Source organism: Ascaphus truei, chromosome 3 (genome assembly GCF_040206685.1).
Source record: "Ascaphus truei isolate aAscTru1 chromosome 3, aAscTru1.hap1, whole genome shotgun sequence".
In the NCBI taxonomy this organism is placed as follows: Eukaryota; Metazoa; Chordata; class Amphibia; order Anura; family Ascaphidae; genus Ascaphus; species Ascaphus truei.
The window spans coordinates 429853864-429875804 of NC_134485.1; the positions used below are offsets into that span (position 1 = coordinate 429853864).

The following is a 21941-nucleotide window of genomic DNA, read 5'->3' on the forward strand; positions in this document are numbered from 1 at the left end:
ATGTGCTGTGTGTGAATAGGGGGATGTGCTGTGTGTGAATAGGGGGGATGTGCTGTGTGTGAATAGGGGGGATGTGCTGTGTGTGAATAGCGGGATGTGCTGTGTGTGAATAGGGGGGATGTGCTGTGGGTGGATAGGGGGGCTGTACTGTGTGAATAGGGGGGCTGTACTGTGTGTGAATAGGGGGGGGGTGCTGTGTGTGAATAGGGGGATGTGCTGTGTGTGAATAGGGGGGATGTGCTGTGTGTGAATAGGGGGATGTGCTGTGTGTGAATAGGGGGATGTGCTGTGTGTGAATAGGGGGGATGTGCTGTGGGTGGATAGGGGGGCTGTACTGTGTGTGAATAGGGGGGATGTGCTGTGTGTGAATAGGGGGATGTGCTGTGTGTATTGGGGGGCTGCACTGTGTGTGTAGGGGGGCTGTACTGTGTGTGAATAGGGGGGTGTACTGTGTGTGAATAGGGGAGTTGTGCGGTGTGTGAATAGGGGGATGTGCTGTGTGTGAATAGGGGGATGTGCTGTGTGTGAATAGCTGGATGTGCTGTGTGTGAATAGGGGGGATGTGCTGTGGGTGGAAAGGGGGATGTGCTGTGTGTGAATAGGAGGGATGTGCTGTGGGTGGATAGGGGGGCTGTACTGTGTGTGAATAGGGGGGCTGTACTGTGTGTGAATAGGGGGGATGTGCTGTGTGTGAATAGGGGGATGTGCTGTGTGTGAATAGGGGGGATGTGCTGTGGGTGAATAGGGGGGATGTGCTGTGTGTGAATAGGGGGATGTGCTGTGTGTGAATAGGGGGAATGTGCTATGTGTGAATAGGGGGAATGTGCTGTGTGTGAATAGGGGGAATGTGCTGTGTGTGAATAGGGGTATGTGCTGTGTGTGCATAGGGGGAATGTGCTGTGTGTGCATAGGGGGAGTGTGCTGTGTGTGAATAGGGGGGTGTACTGTGTGTGAATAGGGGAGTTGTGCGGTGTGTGAATAGGGGGGATGTGCTGTGGGTGAATAGGGGGGATGTGCTGTGTGTGAATAGGGGGATGTGCTGTGTGTGAATAGGGGGGATGTGCTGTGGGTGGATAGGGGGGCTGTACTGTGTGTGAATAGGGGGGATGTGCTGTGTGTGAATAGGGGGGATGTGCTGTGTGTGAATAGGGGGATGTGCTGTGTGTGAATAGGGGGGATGTGCTGTGTGTGAATAGGGGGGATGTGCTGTGTGTGAATAGGGGGAATGTGCTGTGTGTGAATAGGGGGAATGTGCTGTGTGTGAATAGGGGGGATGTGCTGTGTGTGAATAGGGGGAATGTGCTGTGTGTGAATAGGGGGAATGTGCTGTGTGTGAATAGGGGTATGTGCTGTGTGTGCATAGGGGGAATGTGCTGTGTGTGCATAGGGGGAGTGTGCTGTGTGTGAATAGGGGGGTGTACTGTGTGTGAATAGGGGAGTTGTGCGGTGTGTGAATAGGGGGGATGTGCTGTGTGTGCATAGGGGGATGTGCTGTGTGTGAATAGGGGGGATGTGCTGTGGGTGGATAGGGGGGATGTGCTGTGTGTGAATAGGGGGATGTGCTGTGTGTGAATAGGGGGATGTGCTATGTGTGAATAGGGGGGATGTGCTGTGTGTGAATAGGGGGGATGTGCTGTGTGTGAATAGCGGGATGTGCTGTGTGTGAATAGGGGGGATGTGCTGTGGGTGGATAGGGGGGCTGTACTGTGTGAATAGGGGGGCTGTACTGTGTGTGAATAGGGGGGGTGCTGTGTGTGAATAGGGGGATGTGCTGTGTGTGAATAGGGGGGATGTGCTGTGTGTGAATAGGGGGATGTGCTGTGTGTGAATAGGGGGATGTGCTGTGTGTGAATAGGGGGGATGTGCTGTGGGTGGATAGGGGGGCTGTACTGTGTGTGAATAGGGGGGATGTGCTGTGTGTGAATAGGGGGATGTGCTGTGTGTGAATAGGGGGATGTGCTGTGTGTGAATAGGGGGGATGTGCTGTGTGTGAATAGGGGGATGTGCTGTGTGTGCATAGGGGGAATGTGCTGTGGGTGGATAGGGGGGATGTGCTGTGTGTGAATAGGGGGATGTGCTTTGTGTGAATAGGGGGATGTGCTGTGTGTGCATAGGGGGAATGTGCTGTGTGTGAATAGGGGAAAGTGCTGTGTGTGAATAGGGGGGATCTGATGTGTGTGCATAGGGGGAATGTGCTGTGTGTGAATAGGGGGGATGTGCTGTGTGTGAATAGGGGGATGTGCTGTGTGTGAATAGGGGGATGTGCTGTGTGTGCATAGGGGGAATGTGCTGTGTGTGAATAGGGGAATGTGCTGTGTGTGAATAGGGGGGATGTGCTGTGTGTGAATAGGGGGAATGTGCTGTGTGTGAATAGGGGGATGTGCTGTGTGTGAATAGGGGGATGTGCTGTGTGTGAATAGGGGGATGTGCTGTGTGTGAATAGGGGGGATGTGCTGTGGGTGGATAGGGGGGCTGTACTGTGTGTGAATAGGGGGGATGTGCTGTGTGTGAATAGGGGGATGTGCTGTGTGTGAATAGGGGGATGTGCTGTGTGTGAATAGGGGGGATGTGCTGTGTGTGAATAGGGGGATGTGCTGTGTGTGCATAGGGGGAATGTGCTGTGGGTGGATAGGGGGGATGTGCTGTGTGTGAATAGGGGGATGTGCTTTGTGTGAATAGGGGGATGTGCTGTGTGTGCATAGGGGGAATGTGCTGTGTGTGAATAGGGGAAAGTGCTGTGTGTGAATAGGGGGGATCTGATGTGTGTGCATAGGGGGAATGTGCTGTGTGTGAATAGGGGGGATGTGCTGTGTGTGAATAGGGGGATGTGCTGTGTGTGAATAGGGGGATGTGCTGTGTGTGCATAGGGGGAATGTGCTGTGTGTGAATAGGGGAATGTGCTGTGTGTGAATAGGGGGGATGTGCTGTGTGTGAATAGGGGGAATGTGCTGTGTGTGAATAGGGGGATGTGCTGTGTGTGAATAGGGGGATGTGCTGTGTGTGAATAGGGGGATGTGCTGTGTGTGAATAGGGGGGATGTGCTGTGTGTGAATAGGGGGAATGTGCTGTGTGTGAATAGGGGAAAGTGCTGTGTGTTAATAGGGGGGATGTGCTGTGTGTGCATAGGGGGAATGTGCTGTGTGTGAATAGGGGGGATGTGCTGTGTGTGAATAGGGGGATGTGCTGTTTGTGCATAGGGGGAATGTGCTGTGTGTGAATAGGGGGAATGTGCTGTGTGTGAATAGGGGGAATGTGCTGTGTGAGCATAGGGGGAATGTGCTGTGTGTGAATAGGGGGAATGTGCTGTGTGTGAATAGGGGGGATGTGCTGTGTGTGAATAGGGGGAATGTGCTGTGTGTGCATAGGGGGAATGTGCTGTGTGTGCATAGGGGGAATGTGCTGTGTGTGCATAGGGGGAATGTGCTGTGTGTGCATAGGGGGTATGTGCTGTGTGTGAATAGGGGGAATGTGCTGTGTGTGCATAGGGGGAATGTGCTGTGTGTGAATAGGGGGGATGTGCTGTGTGTGAATAGGGGGAATGTGCTGTGTGTGCATAGGGGGAATGTGCTGTGTGTGCATAGGGGGTATGTGCTGTGTGTGAATAGGGGGAATGTGCTGTGTGTGCATAGGGGGAATGTGCTGTGTGTGAATAGGGGGTATGTGCTGTGTGTGCATAGGGGGAATGTGCTGTGTGTGAATAGGGGGGATGTGCTGTGTGTGAATAGGGGGGATGTGCTGTGTGTGAATAGGGGGTATGTGCTGTGTGTGCATAGGGGGAATGTGCTGTGTGTGAATAGGGGGAATGTGCTGTGTGTGAATAGGGGGGGGATGTGCTGTGTGTGAATAGGGGGATGTGCTGTGTGTGAATAGGGGGAATGTGCTGTGTGTGAATAGGGGGAATGTGCTGTGTGTGAATAGGGGGATGTGCTGTGTGTGAATAGGGGGGATGTGCTGTGTGTGCATAGGGGAGCAGCTCCGCACGCGTCTATACTGCACCAATGTTCCACGTGTGTCTGAGCTCCCGGCTCCTCACATACGGTCAGGCCCAGCACTAGCCACGTCCTATCTCCTCCCCCGGGTGGATCCAGGCGTCCCATGCAGCAGGGAGAAAGAGGCGCAGTCTCAGCGTTTCGCGCCAATGCCAGTTGTTTGCTGCAAGAAGAGCTTGCAAATCTTTTGCAAACTGACACACGGTTCTCCCTTTTCTGAGGGAACCGCCATTTGCACAGAACAGAATGCGGCTCCCTTTGGCGGGGACTGCTTTAGTATGGCTGCAGCGCCTCAAATGGAGGTCTAGGCTGCCTGCGAATCAAGTGCCACTCTTCGGATACCTGCCTGCTCACACAGTACAGAACGTATGGTGCCGGCCGTAGTTTCCTTGGGTGGAGCCCTTGAGACACTACCCCCACACCTCTTCTTAGTCATGATATTGCTGCACGGCAGCCTCCAAGGGAGGGACTGCCATAGTATAGCCACAGCTCCTCAAACGGAGGTCATCGGCTGACTGAAGGTCAAGTGCCTTTCCTCGGATGCCTGCCCACTTATACAGACCTTTTCTGGGTAATAATACTGCATGGCGCAGGCCACAGTACCCTTTGGTGAAGCCTCGGGGCAAATGTTCCTGACCTCTTCTTGGTAATAAAGTTTCTACACACACTACCCGTGCATTTAACTTGGAGAGGAGGGGTCCATGTCGTAGCTCCATTTTGGCGGGGAGCCCGGTCCTTTAGATCCCATTGGGTCCCCTATGGACACTACACCCATGGGCCCTCTGGTGTAAACTACTAGGAGAGTACCTACTTTGTCCTGCTGCAAAATCCTGCTTGATGTGAATCTCAGCAGTGCCTCAAAATGTAGCACCTTTTCCCCCACCGCAAGTGAGATCATATAGCTACCGGTGTATTCTGGTGCTGTGCATACCTGTTTGGTAGAGCAGAAGGCCCTGAGAACTCCACGATGGTATAGGGAGGGCTGTGCGGTGTGTGAATAGAAGGGCTGTGTGGTGTGTAAATAGGGGGGATGTGCCGTGTGTATTGGGGGGCTGTACTGTGTGTGTAGTGGGGCTGCACTGTGTGTGTAGGGGGCTGTACTGTGTGTGTGTGTGTGTGTGTGTGTGTGTGTGTGTGTGTGTGTGTGTGTGTGTGTGTGTGTGTGTGTGTGTGTGTGTGTGTAGGGGGGCTGTACTGTGTGTGAATAGGGGGGTGTACTGTGTGTGAATAGGGGAGTTGTGCGGTGTCTGAATAGGGGGGATGTGCTGTGGGTGAATAGGGGGGATGTGCTGTGGGTGAATAGGGGGGATGTGCTGTGTGTGAATAGGGGGGATGTGCTGTGGGTGAATAGGGGGGATGTGCTGTGGGTGAATAGGGGGGATGTGCTGTGTGTGAATAGGGGGATGTGCTGTGTGAGAATAGGGGGGATGTGCTGTGGGTGGATAGGGGGGATGTGCTGTGGGTGGATGTGCGGTGGGTGGATAGGGGGGCTGTACTGTGTGTGTGTAGGGGAGTTGTGCGGTGTCTGAATAGGGGGGATGTGCTGTGTGTGAATAGGGGGAATGTGCTGTGTGTGAATAGGGGGAATGTACTGTGTGTGAATAGGGGGATGTGCTGTGTGTGAATAGGGGGATGTGCTGTGTGTGAATAGGAGGGATGTGCAGTGGGTGGATAGGGGGGATGTGTTGTGGGTGGATAGGGGGAATGTGCTGTGTGTGAATAGGGGGGATGTGCTGTGTGTGAATAGGAGGGATGTGCTGTGTGTGAATAGGGGGGATGTGCTGTGTGTGAATAGGGGGAATGTGCTGTGTGTGAATAGGGGGAATGTGTTGTGTGTGAATAGGGGGTATGTGCTGTGTGTGAATAGGGGGAATGTGCTGTGTGTGAATAGGGGGAATGTGCTGTGTGTGAATAGGGGGAATGTGCTGTGTGTGCATAGGGGGGATGTGCTGTGTGTGAATAGGGGGTATGTGCTGTGTGTGAATAGGGGGATGTGCTGTGTGTGAATAGGGGGAATGTGCTGTGTGTGAATAGGGGGAATGTGCTGTGAGTGAATAGGGGGAATGTGCTGTGTGTGAATAGGGGGGGATGTGCTGTGTGTGAATAGGGGGAATGTGCTGTGTGTGAATAGGGGGGATGTGCTGTGTGTGAATAGGGGGAATGTGCTGTGTGTGAATAGGGGGGATGTGCTGTGTGTGAATAGGGGGAATGTGCTGTGTGTGAATAGGGGGGATGTGCTGTGTGTGAATAGGTGGGATGTGCTGTGTGTGAATAGGGGGAATGTGCTGTGTGTGAATAGGGGGGATGTGCTGTGTGTGAATAGGGGGGATGTGCTGTGTGTGAATAGGGGGAATGTGCTGTGTGTGAATAGGGGGAATGTGCTGTGTGTGAATAGGGGGAATGTGCTGTGTGTGAATAGGGGGAATGTGCTGTGTGTGAATAGGGGGGATGTGCTGTGTGTGAATAGGGGGTATGTGCTGTGTGTGAATAGGGGGAATGTGCTGTGTGTGAATAGGGGTATGTGCTGTGTGTGCATAGGGGGAATGTGCTGTGTGTGAATAGGGGGATGTGCTGTGTGTGAATAGGGGGAATGTGCTGTGTGTGAATAGGGGGTATGTGCTGTGTGTGAATAGGGGGAATGTGCTGTGTGTGAATAGGGGGAATGTGCTGTGTGTTCTCCCTTTTCGGCGGGAACCGCCATTTGCACAGAACAGAATGCGGCTCCCTTTGGCGGGGACTGCTTTAGTATGGCTGCAGCTCCTCAAATGGAGGTCTAGGCTGCCTGCGAATCAAGTGCCACTCTTCGGATACCTGCCTGCTCACATAGAACAGAACGTATGGTGCCGGCCGTAGTTTCCTCGGGTGGAGCCCTTGAGACACTACCCCCACACCTCTTCTTAGTCGTGATATTGCTGCACGGCAGCCCCCAAGGGGGGACTGCCATGGTATAGCTACAGCTCCTCAAACGGAGGTCATCGGCTGACTGAAGGTCAAGCGCCTCTCCTCGGATGCCTGCCCACTTATACAGACCTTTTCTGGGTAATGATACTGCATGGCGCAGGCCACAGTTCCCTTCGGTGAAGCCTCGGGGCAAATGTTCCTGACCTCTTCTTGGTAATAAAGTTTCTACACACACTACCCGTGCATTTAACTTGGAGAGGAGGGGTCCATGTCGTAGCTCCATTTTGGCGGGGAGCCCGGTCCTTTAGATCCCATTGGGTCCCCTATGAACACTACACCTATGGGCCCTCTGGTGTAAACTACTAGGAGAGTACCTACTTTGTCCTGCTGCAAAATCCTGCTTGATGTGAATCTCAGCAGTGTCTCAAAATGTAGCACCTTTTCCCCCACCGCAAGTGAGATCATATAGCTACCGGTGTATTCTGGTGCTGTGCATACCTGTTTGGTAGAGCAGAAGGCCCTGAGAACTCCACGATGGTATAGGGAGGCATCAGGACAGGCTATAAGGGATGATCCTAATAGCGCAGCGCGTCCAGCCGGTGAAGATCCTGTTACAGCCAGGATGGTCCACACTGGCAACTCAGGTAGTGTCCCAGTCAAGTAGCCACAACAGATGGATTCAACTGGGTCTTTATTAGCAGCATACATGTAGTCATTACAGGCACATTCCCTGAAGTAGTACCCACAGGGCTTGAGGCCCTGCAGGTCCCTTCTCAGCTCCTTTACCCCCTGATGGGATAAAGGGTGAGTGCTTCCACTCCCCATGGGGAGGGAAGAGAGCTCCTGACTTCTTGGAGAGTGTCAGCTTTTGTACCCAAGGGGAGGGGCTTGTAACCCTGCCCCATAACAGGGCAGGTCCGATACTGACAGGCATCAATCACATCATGGGCATGTGACCAAGCCAGTATCCTCCCCAGGGATGACACTCTCTGGTTGTTGTTAGGCCAACTCCTGGATACAGCAATAGTGTATCCAGGCTGCATCAACAAGCTAGTCCTCCATGAGAGAGCTTATCCCCTACAGTGCCTGTGTCTAACAGGACTTATACAGTTAAGACCAAAGAAAAGATGATAGCCAGGGGACTAGGCTACATAAGAAAGGTCCAATGAATATCAGGAGCAGCATTTCAATGGTCATCCTTATATAACATAGCCTTCCGGCAGTTACTTCTTTTCCCTGGGCCTTGCCTCTGTCAGTCCTGTTAGTGCAGGCAGTGTAAAGGTTACTTCCTTCTTTAGGCCTGTGTGTGTGTATTACAGCCTTGAATGATGTATCCGTATTCAAGGGCAGGCCTAGCAACTTCTGAGGATGTCAATCTGAGGTGTGGATATTGGTTGGAACGCCCCCTGCAGTGTGTGGGCCAATCTCTATCCGGCTCTGGCTTGCATGAGTCAGAGTTAGAGACACTCCCCAAAGATACTAAATTGTAACATCCTCTCAAATTAAGTCAGTTGAGTTCTGGAAAGAGTGTCCAAGAAGGAGAAGTTCAGTCAAGACAGAGAGAGAAAAAGTCTCTCCCTCCCACCCATGAGGGGTTGGGAGGGAAGGGAATTATGCTGCCTGAGTCAGAGCTCTGATTTAGAGAGAAGGAGAGGAAGAAGCCTATGATTATGATGGATATGTGAGAACTGCTAATCTATGTCCTTTGAGCTGACTGCCAAATAAACATCAGAAAAGACATGCTGTGTATTCCTGTCTCTGCTGAATGGAGAAGTGTCAGTAGGGGTGCATCCCCTGAATATCTACAGGGGATTCCTGCTGGCTGGAGGCGTTGCACCAAGTGAGACCAAGGTAACCTGTCCTTCCTGTCCTGTATCTCCCCACACCAACGCGGAGCACTCAGTCCTCCTGTTGCCTACAGGTACGCAGCCCAACACCTAGAAGTAGCTGGAGAGAGCATTCTCCCCCCCCCCCCCAATCTCACTTAGGGGTGGGGGTAGATGGGCTACACTTATAAAATATTAAACGTAAAGGATGCATTGTGGACTGTTCCGCAAACTGCTCACCCCAGCACATTCCTTCCACAAAACGAACCTTTGGTATGTCAGCACAGAGAAATGACGAGGCTCGCCCAACATCGCACACAGCTCATGCAAGTTGGGGATATATTTTACTTTTAGTAACCAGAGGCTTATCCAGAAAGTTGCTTCTCCATCCAAGAGAAGAAAAAAAACGAAGGTTACTCAGACTAATTAAGATATAGAACAGACAATTTCTGGCAACAACAATTTCATAGCAAAATTCTCATGTTTGCTTTTTTAAACGATTCCCCTTGGAATATATTTCTGCTGCCTTCAAGAGCTCTGTAACAGCCATATATCTCTCTTGTCGGTTGATTCACCCTTTCGTACGGCAGATCTTAACAACTTTATTGATCTGCCACTGAATGACCCTATTACCGCACCAACTTCAGTTTGAACAAGTTTTTATGTAACGTTTGGGTCTCAGCCTTCATATTCTGTTGAACCTTTCCCATCAGCCGATGATCCCCTCCCCTCCCCCCCCTCCTCCCATGATCTGATTGGTCAGGCTGCTCATGATGTGTCATCGGCACTATGTAACTGGACATGTCTTAATCCAGGACACGGTTGTTATATTTTTTTCTTCTTTTACTGACAAAACAAATATGGGAGTGCAAACACACCAAACCAATAGTGAAAATACATGTGCATAGGAATGGCTTACACTGTGGTTGGGAGGTAGAATCTAGATTCTGGAGTTAATTCTCGTGCAAGAGAGAGAGAGAAAGGAAAACACAATAGGGTAATACTATAAATACTATAACAGATAGCTATATTGGTAAGGAACAGATACACTCACAAACATACATTCTTGAATGGCAATGCAGTAGGTCAGGTATCTAGCTGTAAGATAAGCCATTTCTGTTCACGTTTATTTTTCACGATTGGTTTGGTTGTGTCCGCGCTTCCCATATTTGTTTTTTTGCTCACTGTTTAGACGTAGGGGCTGTGTCTTATTGGGTCCTGCATCCCTGCCTCATATGTTTTCACTGGATATTGCACATATTGTTATTGGAACTATGTTTTATTTGTTATTCTATTCATTGATATTGTCTCTATATGCTCTTTTGCAGCACTCACATCAGATAAATTACATATGATTTGTATTACAATGATGGCAGAATCACACTCTGCCATTTTTGTTGTCCAATTGATCGATATAGAGACAATTGAAATCTTTATATGGGGTTACCTATAGATCCAATTACCTGCAAGTAATTAGATGACATCTAACACACCTGTGTGAGCTACTACACTAGCGACACACTTTATTCGAGCTCGGCTAGTCCCACGAATTCGGGTATACCCGGGTGTATTGAGGTTTGTGACTGTTTTCTGCCCGAGTGCATTGGGTTATTTTCCAAGCAAGGATTGAAGCATTTTATTCCCGCTGGCTGCAATACTGCACAGTATATATATATATACTGCATTACAATTCATGAATTTATGCCATCTGGTAGACACGCGAAGCATTGCAGCCTATTAAATCCTAATCATTATCATTTAACAGATCAGCCGCCCGTCAGCCAGGCATGAACCCAGGCTGGGAAGGCAAACGCAACGGGGCTTGTCAGAGGTGAGGAGCGGCGCATTCCAGGTATCTGCCAGGTACATACTGGGTATTTGCTCGAATAAAGTGTGTCGGTGCAGTATATTAAAGCTGAAGTGGATGCTGCAATTACCGCCTGACGAAGCAGATCAGTCTGCAAAACACGTTGTGGTAAGAGTACTGTGGACACTTCATGCAGATCAGCCCCTTGTCTAAATCACAAGTTGACCTAAGAGAGGGACTGTGAATCTGGGAGACGAGCACATAACCGCACACGTGTCGCGCAGTACGGCACATACGCGGAAGTAGCAGAGCAGAGCAAGACGGAGACACCACTCGATCCCAGCGTGCGGGTTAGACTGCCTCGAGCTCGGCGTTGCTTCCCTTCTACTCACGGACGGGGCAGCATGGTATGTACCACTTAAGGATCTCACTGGATAACAGATTCATTATATATAAGTTGATACTTGTTATTTGTATTCACTTTTAATATATATTTCTTCAGCCTTGCTGTGCTCCGTGCTTTTTATTTTGTATGTCTGGTCTACCTGTGGAGTAATCCTCGGTGGATCTTCAGTGGAGAAGGGGAATATGTCCACGCACAGAAGCAGCAGAGGGAAGGAGTTGGTTTATACCTGAGACTGTAGGAAGCATCAGCGTGGATCATTAACCCCCTTTTTTTTTGCGCTTATTATATTTTTCTATCTCTGGGTAACAGATACGCTGGCTGGCACCTGCAGCAACAATGATGCAGTCTTACAGTTAACTGATAAGCTAGCGTGCAAGGGGTTAGTATATTTCAGTTAGTGGTAATTGCAGGGCCGCCAACAGGGGGAGAGATCCGGGACTGCTGTCCCAGTATGTTAGGGAGCCCACGCACCCAGCGGTCACCCTAATATGTATCAGGTCCACAGAGGCCCCTGTCAGAGGGGGGGGGGATGTAGAGATGGGCGACACTGTCAAAAATTAGTTTCCTGGAATTCTGCAAATTATTTTGGCAAAATATGTTCCGCACACCAAAATATGCATGCGGATTTCAAACGTGAAAATCCAGGCGCATTCATTCAAATTTGCCACTGACTGCAATCCGGACGGGTTATTTTTTAGAATCCGTTTGCAGATTGTTGGGGGGGGGGAGGGGGTGAGGGAGTAGGGTGAGGAGAAGGTGAGAGAGGGAACAGGAACAAGAGGGGGGGATTTCTAATTGTATTAGCACTCAGTTGTATATATATCCCCTCAAACATCCCTCTAAATAAATTAGGGAGACCTGCCTGTGCTGAAAAAGAAGCATACCTGAGGTACCTGACTGGGAGATATGCTAATGGCTATGCAAAGTATATTTAAATGAGTCCCAACACACACTTTCTAAAAGAATGACATACCAAACTAATAACTATAATGGTGTCAGACCAAACAGGACTAAAAACCCCAAACATTGATTTTCTAGACCACAGCTCTAGCAGTGTGCGCTAAAGCAGCTAAGGGTTAGCACCACTGTCACAGCTGTGCTTCAAGATCTTTTTAATGGTGTGTGTAAGAAAACATGTTTTATTTCATCTCTATTAGAATATGAAGAGAGAGAAAAGGCAATCCTTTAGATGAGGTGTACTCCTAAAAACTCTGAGTAGGTAAAATACCTCTTATAGATGTATAATGACCTGGACAAAGTAACTTTTAATAAATGTACAATTAAAAACAATGAGAAAGGACCGCCAAAGATCTGCAAAATAGAGGATACATTAATGTAATACAAGGTATCCGTGATGTATTAACCTAACTAAGTGAGTTAAAAAGTTACACATTGATTAAGAGACAGAATGAAGGGAATAATAGGAGAAAACGTAATTATAAAAAGCACAAGATCAGAGGGTGCTCAAACCACAGTGTGTACTGGTCCCAGTACTGAGACCTCGGAGCAAAATGATAAGCAATGAACTAAGCCTGTATATTTATTTTTGCAGAACAAAAAACTCCGGATTTAGAGCTGGTTTGATAATGCAGATTGAAGATTCAAAATGCATTCAATCCCATGTTGGCTCCTTCAGAGGTGCAGTCACCCTGAAAGAGGCCCTATCCGCTTAAATAGATGGGTACTTACAGTGGAAGGAATTTAATGCCTCCTGTACAATCTATATAAACGAGATTGCACAGATCTAGTCTAATAAGATCAAAATGTATAACATCCAGATAGTACCAAGAATATTTGTCTACAAATAATAATAGTGCTTTCTTGTCAAACCGCAGTTATAACAGTGTCTGTGTTCTGGTCATCTTTAATTTAATGTCACCTGGGCTCAGTAACTCATAGCCCTAAGTACATATTATTACTTTGTCCTTGAAGTGCTTTCAAGGTTACAATCAACAAAATATCCTTGGAGGCATGCTGTTAGGAGACAGTGTGCACTGCAACCCATCAGGTGGTTTAGCTCACACTGCTAGAACTGTTGTTCTGAATACCAGATATTGTGCAGGTTCAAGTTGTGATCCTGTTGGGTCTGACCCCATTCCTCATAAGATGCCTTAGACTTGTCAACCCAATTATACTGTGTGCTGTGGGAAGCCAGTGTAATCACTTCCTGCAGTTTGTAGAGTTTTATTTATTGTAAAATAAAGTATTTCAGTATGTATCTGGCAGATGGAACAGTGACTATTTTTGTCCCTGTTCTGTTATACCGTAGCTATTGTTGTGCATATCCATCATGTAGCACTAACACGAGTGTACATAGCTGTAGTAGCTCCCTCCCCCTGGCTTCCTTTAAAAGCAGACCACTTCCTGGTTGACAGTTTAATCTTCCTTGTGGAGCACACCTGAGATATGCTAATAGCTAGATTAGCTACATGTATGAGCAGTGAGTAGCTCAAAAGTAAAATGTGACAGGTATACTCCCTATCAGCTGATTTAGCTCACACTGCTAGAGCAGTGGCAAAGATAGGCAGTAGTTGTGGGTTCTAGTCAAGTTGGGTCTGACACTGTTCCAGTCATTACGTTGGTATAGAAATTATTTTAGAAAGTGTGGGACGGGACTCATTTAAATATACTTTGCATGGCTATTAGCATATTTCCCAGGTATGCTTCTTTTTCAGTAGAGGCATGTCTCCCTAATTTATTTGGAGGGACGTTTGAGGGGCTATATATATGTATATACAACTGGCGACTACAAATAAAATTAGAAAGGTCTCTGTGTGAAAAGTTCATCTGGGAACGGATTTCTCTTTGCCTCTGAAAGAAAAAAAAAATCTGCAATTGCAGATTTCTCTGTTGGAGAGTGATCCGCGGATCAAAGGAACCCCCCGATCCGAGGCAGATCCAAATTTGCAAAAAGAATGCGCTCCGTCACGCGCGCCCACTATAAACGCGGCCTAGCGTTCCTCTTCACGTCAGCGTATGCCAATGAGCCGGCACATTTATGCAAAGGAGGAATTTATGGCTAAAGACTTATTCACATGCTATTCACTAAACTCCGATACCTGGCAATGTCGGGCTACCGCCAACAAATAGCGCCATTTTGTATCCCCCGGCTGGTGACAGGCCTATTTGGTCTATGTATACCCAACAGGTATAGTAATGATAAGATTAATCAACCTGGAATATGTGATAAAAATACATTATATTAACAGTGTTGCACTTATATTACCACCTTAGAAGCCTAAGTGGCCAGCTAGTCATGGTCAATGTCGCGAACACTTGGGTTACTAAAGGGTTAATGTTTTCGCACTATGGTTTCTGCGTTGTATTTGTAGGGTGTTCATGTTGTATGTTAACCCCTTTGGCGCCCGAAGACATTACTTTGCAATACATCGGTAGCCTCAGGCATCACAGGGGTTACGATTTCTGTTTGATTGTTTTGTCAGAAATCCTGTGACATAATCCTACGGTGGAAAAGTGTGACATCTCTCCCAATTCCACAGCTACATTGCTAGTGCTAATTAACACCGATTTCTACGAGTTAACACTTTTGGGGAGCACGCCAGGGATTGAGAGCCCAGTTAACACCATTTTCCGGTATACAAATAAAAATAAATTTAGCAACCCATATATGAATAAATCATTCTCCGTGTACACAGCAGTAAGTCTAAGCATCATCCCCACAATCCCAGTTTATTTGTGTTTTTGAACGCCTAATTTTAATGCAGCAATGTACTGTAAACTTTTAGTCTAGTATAGTATAGAATGTAGTTTATAGTTCTGTAACACTGGGTCCCTTCTCACATAAAGAGGAGGCCTGAAACTAATCAATCTGCAAGGAGGAATTTAGGATGTGCCCCATAGAAATATATTAGGTACGACAAAGTACTTCATATCATTTATAACATTACACAAGTATCACACAGGTAGGGTTGCCAGGTGGCTTCTCCAAAAATACCAGACACAATGGTGAAAGGTGTGACACACTCAAGACACACACACACCTCTCTCCCCGTTCCATGCTGTTTCCTCCTCTCCTTGGCCCCACCCTCAGGCTTCTGACACCTCCTCCTGGTTGGCTACTGCTGAGTAATGCAGCCAATCAGGATGGAGGAAGCTGCACAGCCACCTAGCAAGAGCCCTACTCTAAGAAATCCATGGCCCCCCAAGCCGGTCAGGTCACTATGCCCAGAGAGATAATACCGGTATACACATACACGCCCAGAGAGGTAATACCGGTATACACATACACGCCCAGAGACGTAATACCGGTATACACATACGCGCCCAGAGAGGTAATACCGGTATACACATACATGCCCAGAGAGGTAATACCGGTATACACATACACGCCCAGAGAGGTAATACCGGTACACACATACACGCCCAGAGAGATAATACCGGTATACACATACACGCCCAGAGAGGTAATACCGATATACACATACACGCCCAGAGAGGTAATACCGGGATACACATACACGCCCAGAGAGGTAATACCGGTATACACATACACGCCCAGAGAGGTAATACCGGTATACACGTACACGCCCAGAGAGATAATACCGACATACACATACACGCCCAGAGAGGTAATACCGGTATACACATACACTCCCAGAGAGGTAATACCGGTATACACATACACACCCAGAGAGGTAATACCGGTATATACATACATACCCAGAGAGGTAATACCGGGATACACATACACGCCCAGAGAGGTAATAACGGTATACACATACACGTTCAGAGAGGTAATACCGGTATACACATACACGCCCAGAGAGGTAATACCGGTATACACATACACGCCCAGAGAGGTAATACACATACATGTTCAGTATTACCTCTAATTTTTTACTGGAGACAGTGTCCAAATACAGGACAGTCCGATTCAATACTGGACACCTGGCAACCCTACACACAGGTTACAAAGGCCTGTGTTATTACCTAAAACACCACACATAGTGGTGAATCCAGATGCACACAAGCAAAGTGTAGTTCCTTGCACGTATCACCTGAAGCATTGGGCAATCTATATAGCAAAGTCTGAGTTAAAGAAGAAAGAACCAACAACCCCACTCAAGGACAGCTGTTTTAATCAATGCGATTCAGCTTAAAGCAACTACCCACTCTACTCACCATAACAAGTAAATCTTTCTTTTACTTTTAGCATTAAAAAGTCCCATTGTTGCGGTTTCTGACATTTCATCATTAAATTCTGGATATATCAGTAGATTAAAGCTCTGCTCGCCGGGAGGTTAAAATGTCCACCGCCACTGCCACTCAGTAAGACAACAGGGGTTGTCGTGGTAACAACGAATGTCAAAGAAATCATAAACAGGTGAGAACTCCGCAAAAAATGAGAATTCAGCATAAAATAAACTATAAGCTTACGTTATTAATTAATTTGGGGGCGGGGAGTTTGGCGTTTCTGCGCATGCGTGTTCTATGACATCTGTATGGAACGCACAGGCTGGTCATAAACACACAATAAGGTTATTTAAAAAAGAGAAAAATATGGGGAATGATATGTCAAGAATAGGTACTATAGGAGATTCCAGAGTATGTTTGTAAAAAGATGCTCACAGTGCTCCTGATACATACAGTTGTGTGAAAAAAAAGTACACCCTCTGAATTCTATGGTTTTACATATCAGGACATAATAACAATCATCTGTCCCTTAGAAGGTCTTAAAATGAGTTAAATACAACCTCAGATGAACAACAACACATGACATATTACAACCGTGTCATGATTTATTTAACAAAAATAAAGCCAAAATGGAGAAGCCATGTGTGATAGGTGTAGATTATAAGGGTAGGTTATAACGGTAGGTTATTGGCTCGCCTGGTTTCTGCTTTACAGACCAGTTCCCTGGAGGTGTATGGCTTCTCCCTTCAGTACAGAGCCCCTACCAATTCTCCAATTGGCATAAAGGTATTATACACCCCATTGCCAGTCTCCACATCACCCTCCACTGAAGAGCAGGTGAGTATCTGGCTGACAGACAGAAGAGATGTGTGTCAGTATTAATATTACACACCAGGGTATGTGCGCGCCCGCAGCTTACCTTTATAATAAGGGTACTCTGATACTGGCTTTGGCCAGCTTTTAATGGCACTAAATCACAAATAAGCATATGCTTCATGTATTTAAACCCTCCAGGGCATTTTCACATACCTCACAAAGTTTAGTCCACAGGACAATAAGTTGCATATACTCAGTGTGGGTAGCTGCTAAACGGAGGTTACTGTGACGAGGTTGGCGGCTTGAATTATGTTTTGATCAAATGATGCAACAAATGACTCCTTTGTCACACAGACACAGGTTCTAAATGTAAACATGTCACTAGTATACGGTATTTTAGCCCAAATTGGTCGCAGCACAGGATCTGCTCTTTGTTTCCCATATACTGCTGCGGCACAGTTTATTCGAGCATTTGCCCGTTCTGTGCCGCAGCAGTAGCCTGGCGCGCGCCCGAGTGTAACGGGCGCACGCCGAAGCAGCGGAAGAGCGCCCTCCGATCGGGGCGCTCTCCCTACCGCTGCCGGGTCCGCCGGGTCCCCCGGAACCCCCTGCCACTGTCCCGCGATCGCGGGACACCAGGGCTCCCTCGGGGAGCCCCTGGACACGCGTGCAGGGGGTGCACGCTCCCGATGACGCGTGACCGCGCGTCTATGACGCACGGCACGCCGAGGGGCGGCCACTAGCAAGCCGGGAGATTTCCCGGCTTGCGGTACCGACCACACTTCAATAAAGTGTGTCGGTAGTGTATGTAAGGCCAGTCCTTTTACCAGCAGCATACTTCTAAAGGGAGGAGCGGTAATATGTAGTCTTCTTCTACTTGGTGTCTGACATGAGAAGGTTTCCCCCAGTGTCCCTGTGCTACGGTTGCACTGACTCATCTATGAGGAAATGAACTTGTTTACCCGAGATATCCCAAGGAGTTGGACATCTCAATGGTACACAAGTCCATCTCCACATAGATGAGTCAGTGCCACCGTAGCACAGGGACACAGGAGGACACCTTCTCATGTCAGACGCCAAGTAGAAGAAGAGCTGAAGAGATTAGAAGAGCAAGATATAATTGAGGCGATACAAGGCCATACCCCTTGGGTATCTCCCATTGCCATGGTCCCAAGTTCTCGGTTATACTGAAAGACTTCACTTCTTCCAAGCACACTTGCTAGACACAGGTAAGTATGAACCAAACTTATTTATTCAGCATAACAGAGTATTTATAGCTTTGTCTCAGGAGCTGCATTGAGCTGTGTCTAACTGCAACAACAGCAGGTTAGGACTCCCCTACTTTACAAGATGGCTGCCATCTTGTCCACCTCAGTCATTTCTCTTCAAGGAACAGTACTTGCGTGTACTGCATATCTACAAAGGTAAACTTCCCGCTCCTCTACATGCTATTGAGTCTCTGTGTGTAGAAGTCATGTGTAAGCACGGCGAGGCATGACATGAGCTGTTCATTTAACGCGCCAGATGAAATCATCACCTTTACCTGACGTGGGGGACTTGCAGCGCTCCATCTCCAGGGACACGGGGCTGTCTGTAAGTTCCGTCAAACCTGAAGACAAAACACAAGTCAAAACGATAGCATGAAACGAACGACAGAGCACGTTTAAAAGGCGCAGTTCCCACCCACACTGCCTATTGTGAAAGTGAGCTCCGTGTACTGCCGAGTGCCGAACAATTGGCGGCCCACATCTCACGGGATCGCTTGTTTTAGGGGTCATGGGGTCGCGGGCATGCCGCCATGATGCGAGAGAAATGGAGAATACTCGCCTTCCGTTTTCCAACCGCGTTTACGGTGGGAAAACAAGCGTTTCTAGCACGATGTAACCCAGGGATGGTTATTTAGCAATAGCATACATGGCAGCGCGAAGGGAAAAAACCGGAGAGGGAAATAATGTGCAGTATTGTGAAGAAATATTTGAAAAAATAAGCATGCAGGGGGAACTGCCCCTTTAAATAACCCCGCAGAGAATGCTGCTGTTTCCATTGGTTTCGCCATTCAATTCCTCCTACACTTACCATGCTGATCCGAGAAAGAAACCACGCTATACTGTTCAAATGTGTGGGGGGAAAAGTGAATCAATGTGCGGGTGGAAGAGAGGCCTCGGGCGGAGGGGAGCGTGCATTAAGATTCAAAATTCATCTGCAGCATTAAATGCCGGGTCTTATACTGTTACCACAGTGGCGGCCAACTCCAGTCCTCAAGGGCCACCAACAGGCCAGGTATTAGGTATATGATATCCCTGCTTCAGCACAGGTGGCTCAATGAGTCTACAACTGAGCCACTCATTGAGCCACCTGTGCTGAAGCAGGGATATGCTGAAAACTTGTTGGTGGCCCTTGAGGACTGGAGTTGGCCACCTCCGTGTTACCAGCCATAGTGAAAAACTGGCACAGATGTAAAGACGACCCCAGCTGAAGCGGAGGGCAGTAAACATTGATGATGCAGAGAAGATGAAAGCTATTTGTTATACACTGTTATTCGGAGATAAAAAGAATATGGCTCCTTCCCCCTAGCATTGTTTATTAGGTAACTCGCACCAGTGAGCAGAGCAAGTTGCTTAGAACAACATTTTGTTTCCAGCTTTTATTGCCACTGGTTCCCATTAACGTTACTATTTAACATCTTCTCTGCCGCAGGACTGGTCGCCCAGTGTGTTTAACCCATCTACTTCAGCACAGGGTAAAAGGATGAATGGGATGTATGGGATCTGTCTGCGTTGGATTTACTGAACGCGTGACAATGTACAGATGCGGTACGTAGCACATGCGGAGTAGCTCGTATGGAATGTGATATATCTAGTGGGGTGCCGGGATAATCTGCCTTCTCTCTTCTTTGTAGAACTTGACGGCAGATGATCCACCGGGGGTGCCCCCCCATTTTCCTATCTGCGGTAAAACCTCAGTCCCTATTGGATTTGTTGGCTTTTTTTTTAGGTTCGAGTTTGATACATCACCCAGAGATTGGCATTAGGACGGCACAGCTGTCTCCTGAGCTTGATACTGTAAATAGAACTCTTGGAGGCTTATTCTGTGAGCTCCGTTAGCGCTCTCCCGAGCGCTCTGCATGGAAAGCCCCATTGACTTGAATGGGGCTTCCTGTGCAGATCGCACGGAACAGCGCTAACGAAGCTCACAGAATAAGCCCCTTGGAGGTAAATAAAAAAAATCTAATTTGTGTGTTGGGATTCGATGTCTGTCCTGTCAAGTAGTTAAAGTAACCTCTTATTGAAGGGAGGCTTCTTTGCGGGCTGCTGGAAATCAGGGAGCAGGCGCACAGGAATGCGCACAGGAATCTATGATTTATAGTGTTTTGTAGAGCTTAGGGCATCTTCTATATCAGTAGTGGTCAACTTCAGTCCTCAAGGGCCACCGAGAGGTCAAGTTTCAAGGATATCCCTGCTTCAGCACAGGTGGATCAATCAGTGGACTGAGCCACCTGTGCTGAAGCAGGGATATCCCTAATACCTGACCTGTTGGTGGCCCTTGAGGACTGGAGTTGGCCACCCTTGTATTATTCTATATATTTAGGGGTAGATCCTTAGAAGTCCATGAAACACAATGATACGTTCATTTGGGTTAACGTATCGTTAGGTGCTAACGGGTATCTTCCTAAGTCGATCTGTTTTTTTAAGTAGAAACGGCCTCCCTTTAAGTTTAATGGACATTTGGGCTAATGATATGTAAGAGAGGTGGGGACCGTCTCAACGCATATCCCCAGTAGTCCGTTAAAGAGGGAAATACCGCTTTGGTTGATGCATACAGTAGCTACACTGCACCTGGCATTAGATGCTGCAAGCCAGGTATCAGACAATGAATTGGCCTTGTCCAGGGTCCTGAATTGGCACATTTTGGCTTCCTATATTCCCTTAGTAACTTTAGGTCAGATAACTGTGTGGTTAAATAAGGTTTATTATGTCATGTAGGTGAGTCTCTGTGTCTACTTTGCCACACTTCTTACATTTTAGGAAATATAGGGTCAGATTCATCAAGCACCGGTATGGGTTAGCACACTCGATGCAGCGTTAATTCCTGTTCAAGTCAATGGGCATTACCACCGGATTGGGCGTGCTAACCCAGGGGAGCGCAAACTTTTGCTGCTGCGCCCCCCTATATTTCTTACCCCGGCTCTCACTCCGCCCCCCCGCCTACCTTACATCCGCGTCAAATGACGCTGCAGGGTCATGTGACATCACGCCACGTTATTTGACGCCGCGTTGCCATGGCGATGCTTCACAGCCGTCTGAATCCGGTACGTACAGGTTGCAGGGGCCTCACGTGATTGGGGAAGAACGCGGGTCCTCTGCAACTGCCGGCGCCCCCCCCCCCCGCCCCTGAAAAATCTCCCACCTTCCTGGGGATCGCGCCCCCAGTTTGCGCACCCCTGTGCTAACCCATACTGGAGATTGATGAATCGACCTCCGTGATCAGGAAAGGTGGAAGAACTTCTACAAACTGCTGTGTTCTGCACATGATTCATGGGTTCAGTAACCGTTCAGGTAATTTTTGTCACTGCCTGACCATGCTCCTCGTATACCTGGCAAATCAGGAAATTACTTTCTACAGAAACTGCAATTTTTTTACGATCATCCATATCTGCTTATTTTCATTGAAAAACTAGTGCAGTAAAAGGGTAGATTTATTTATTTATAACCTATGTTACCAGGAAGTAAAACATTGAGAGTTACCTCTCAAGTATGTCCTGGGCACAGAGTAATCATGACAGATACATGGTTACAAATACATAGTTACATTAAAAGAGCAAGGTTAGTATAAGGACAGGCAAGCACATATTTCGTTTTGTTATTTACCATGGGGATTTGCCAGAGCCTGGAATCTGTGAGGCATAGTTTATCTACAACATGTAGCAAGTCAGCACTGATATAATGTAACATTAATTAGCGGTGACCATGCACATCTTGCTTTTTGAGAGTATACTTAATGTTATCATTATGTTGTTTACTTGTTTAAGGACTTCCTTTTTT

General features: G+C 47.8%; 1 protein-coding gene across 4 annotated transcripts in view; it reads right to left on the minus strand.

The window, feature by feature from the left end:
* STXBP5L (syntaxin binding protein 5L) overlaps positions 1-21941 on the minus strand; it is a 575500-nt gene that overhangs the window by 75123 nt on the left and 478436 nt on the right. For all 4 annotated transcript variants that reach the window (XM_075592898.1, XM_075592896.1, XM_075592897.1 and 1 more), the window contains one exon: positions 18443-18508. In XM_075592898.1, the coding sequence (XP_075449013.1) occupies positions 18443-18508 (66 nt within the window). The remainder of the gene's footprint in view (positions 1-18442; positions 18509-21941) is intronic.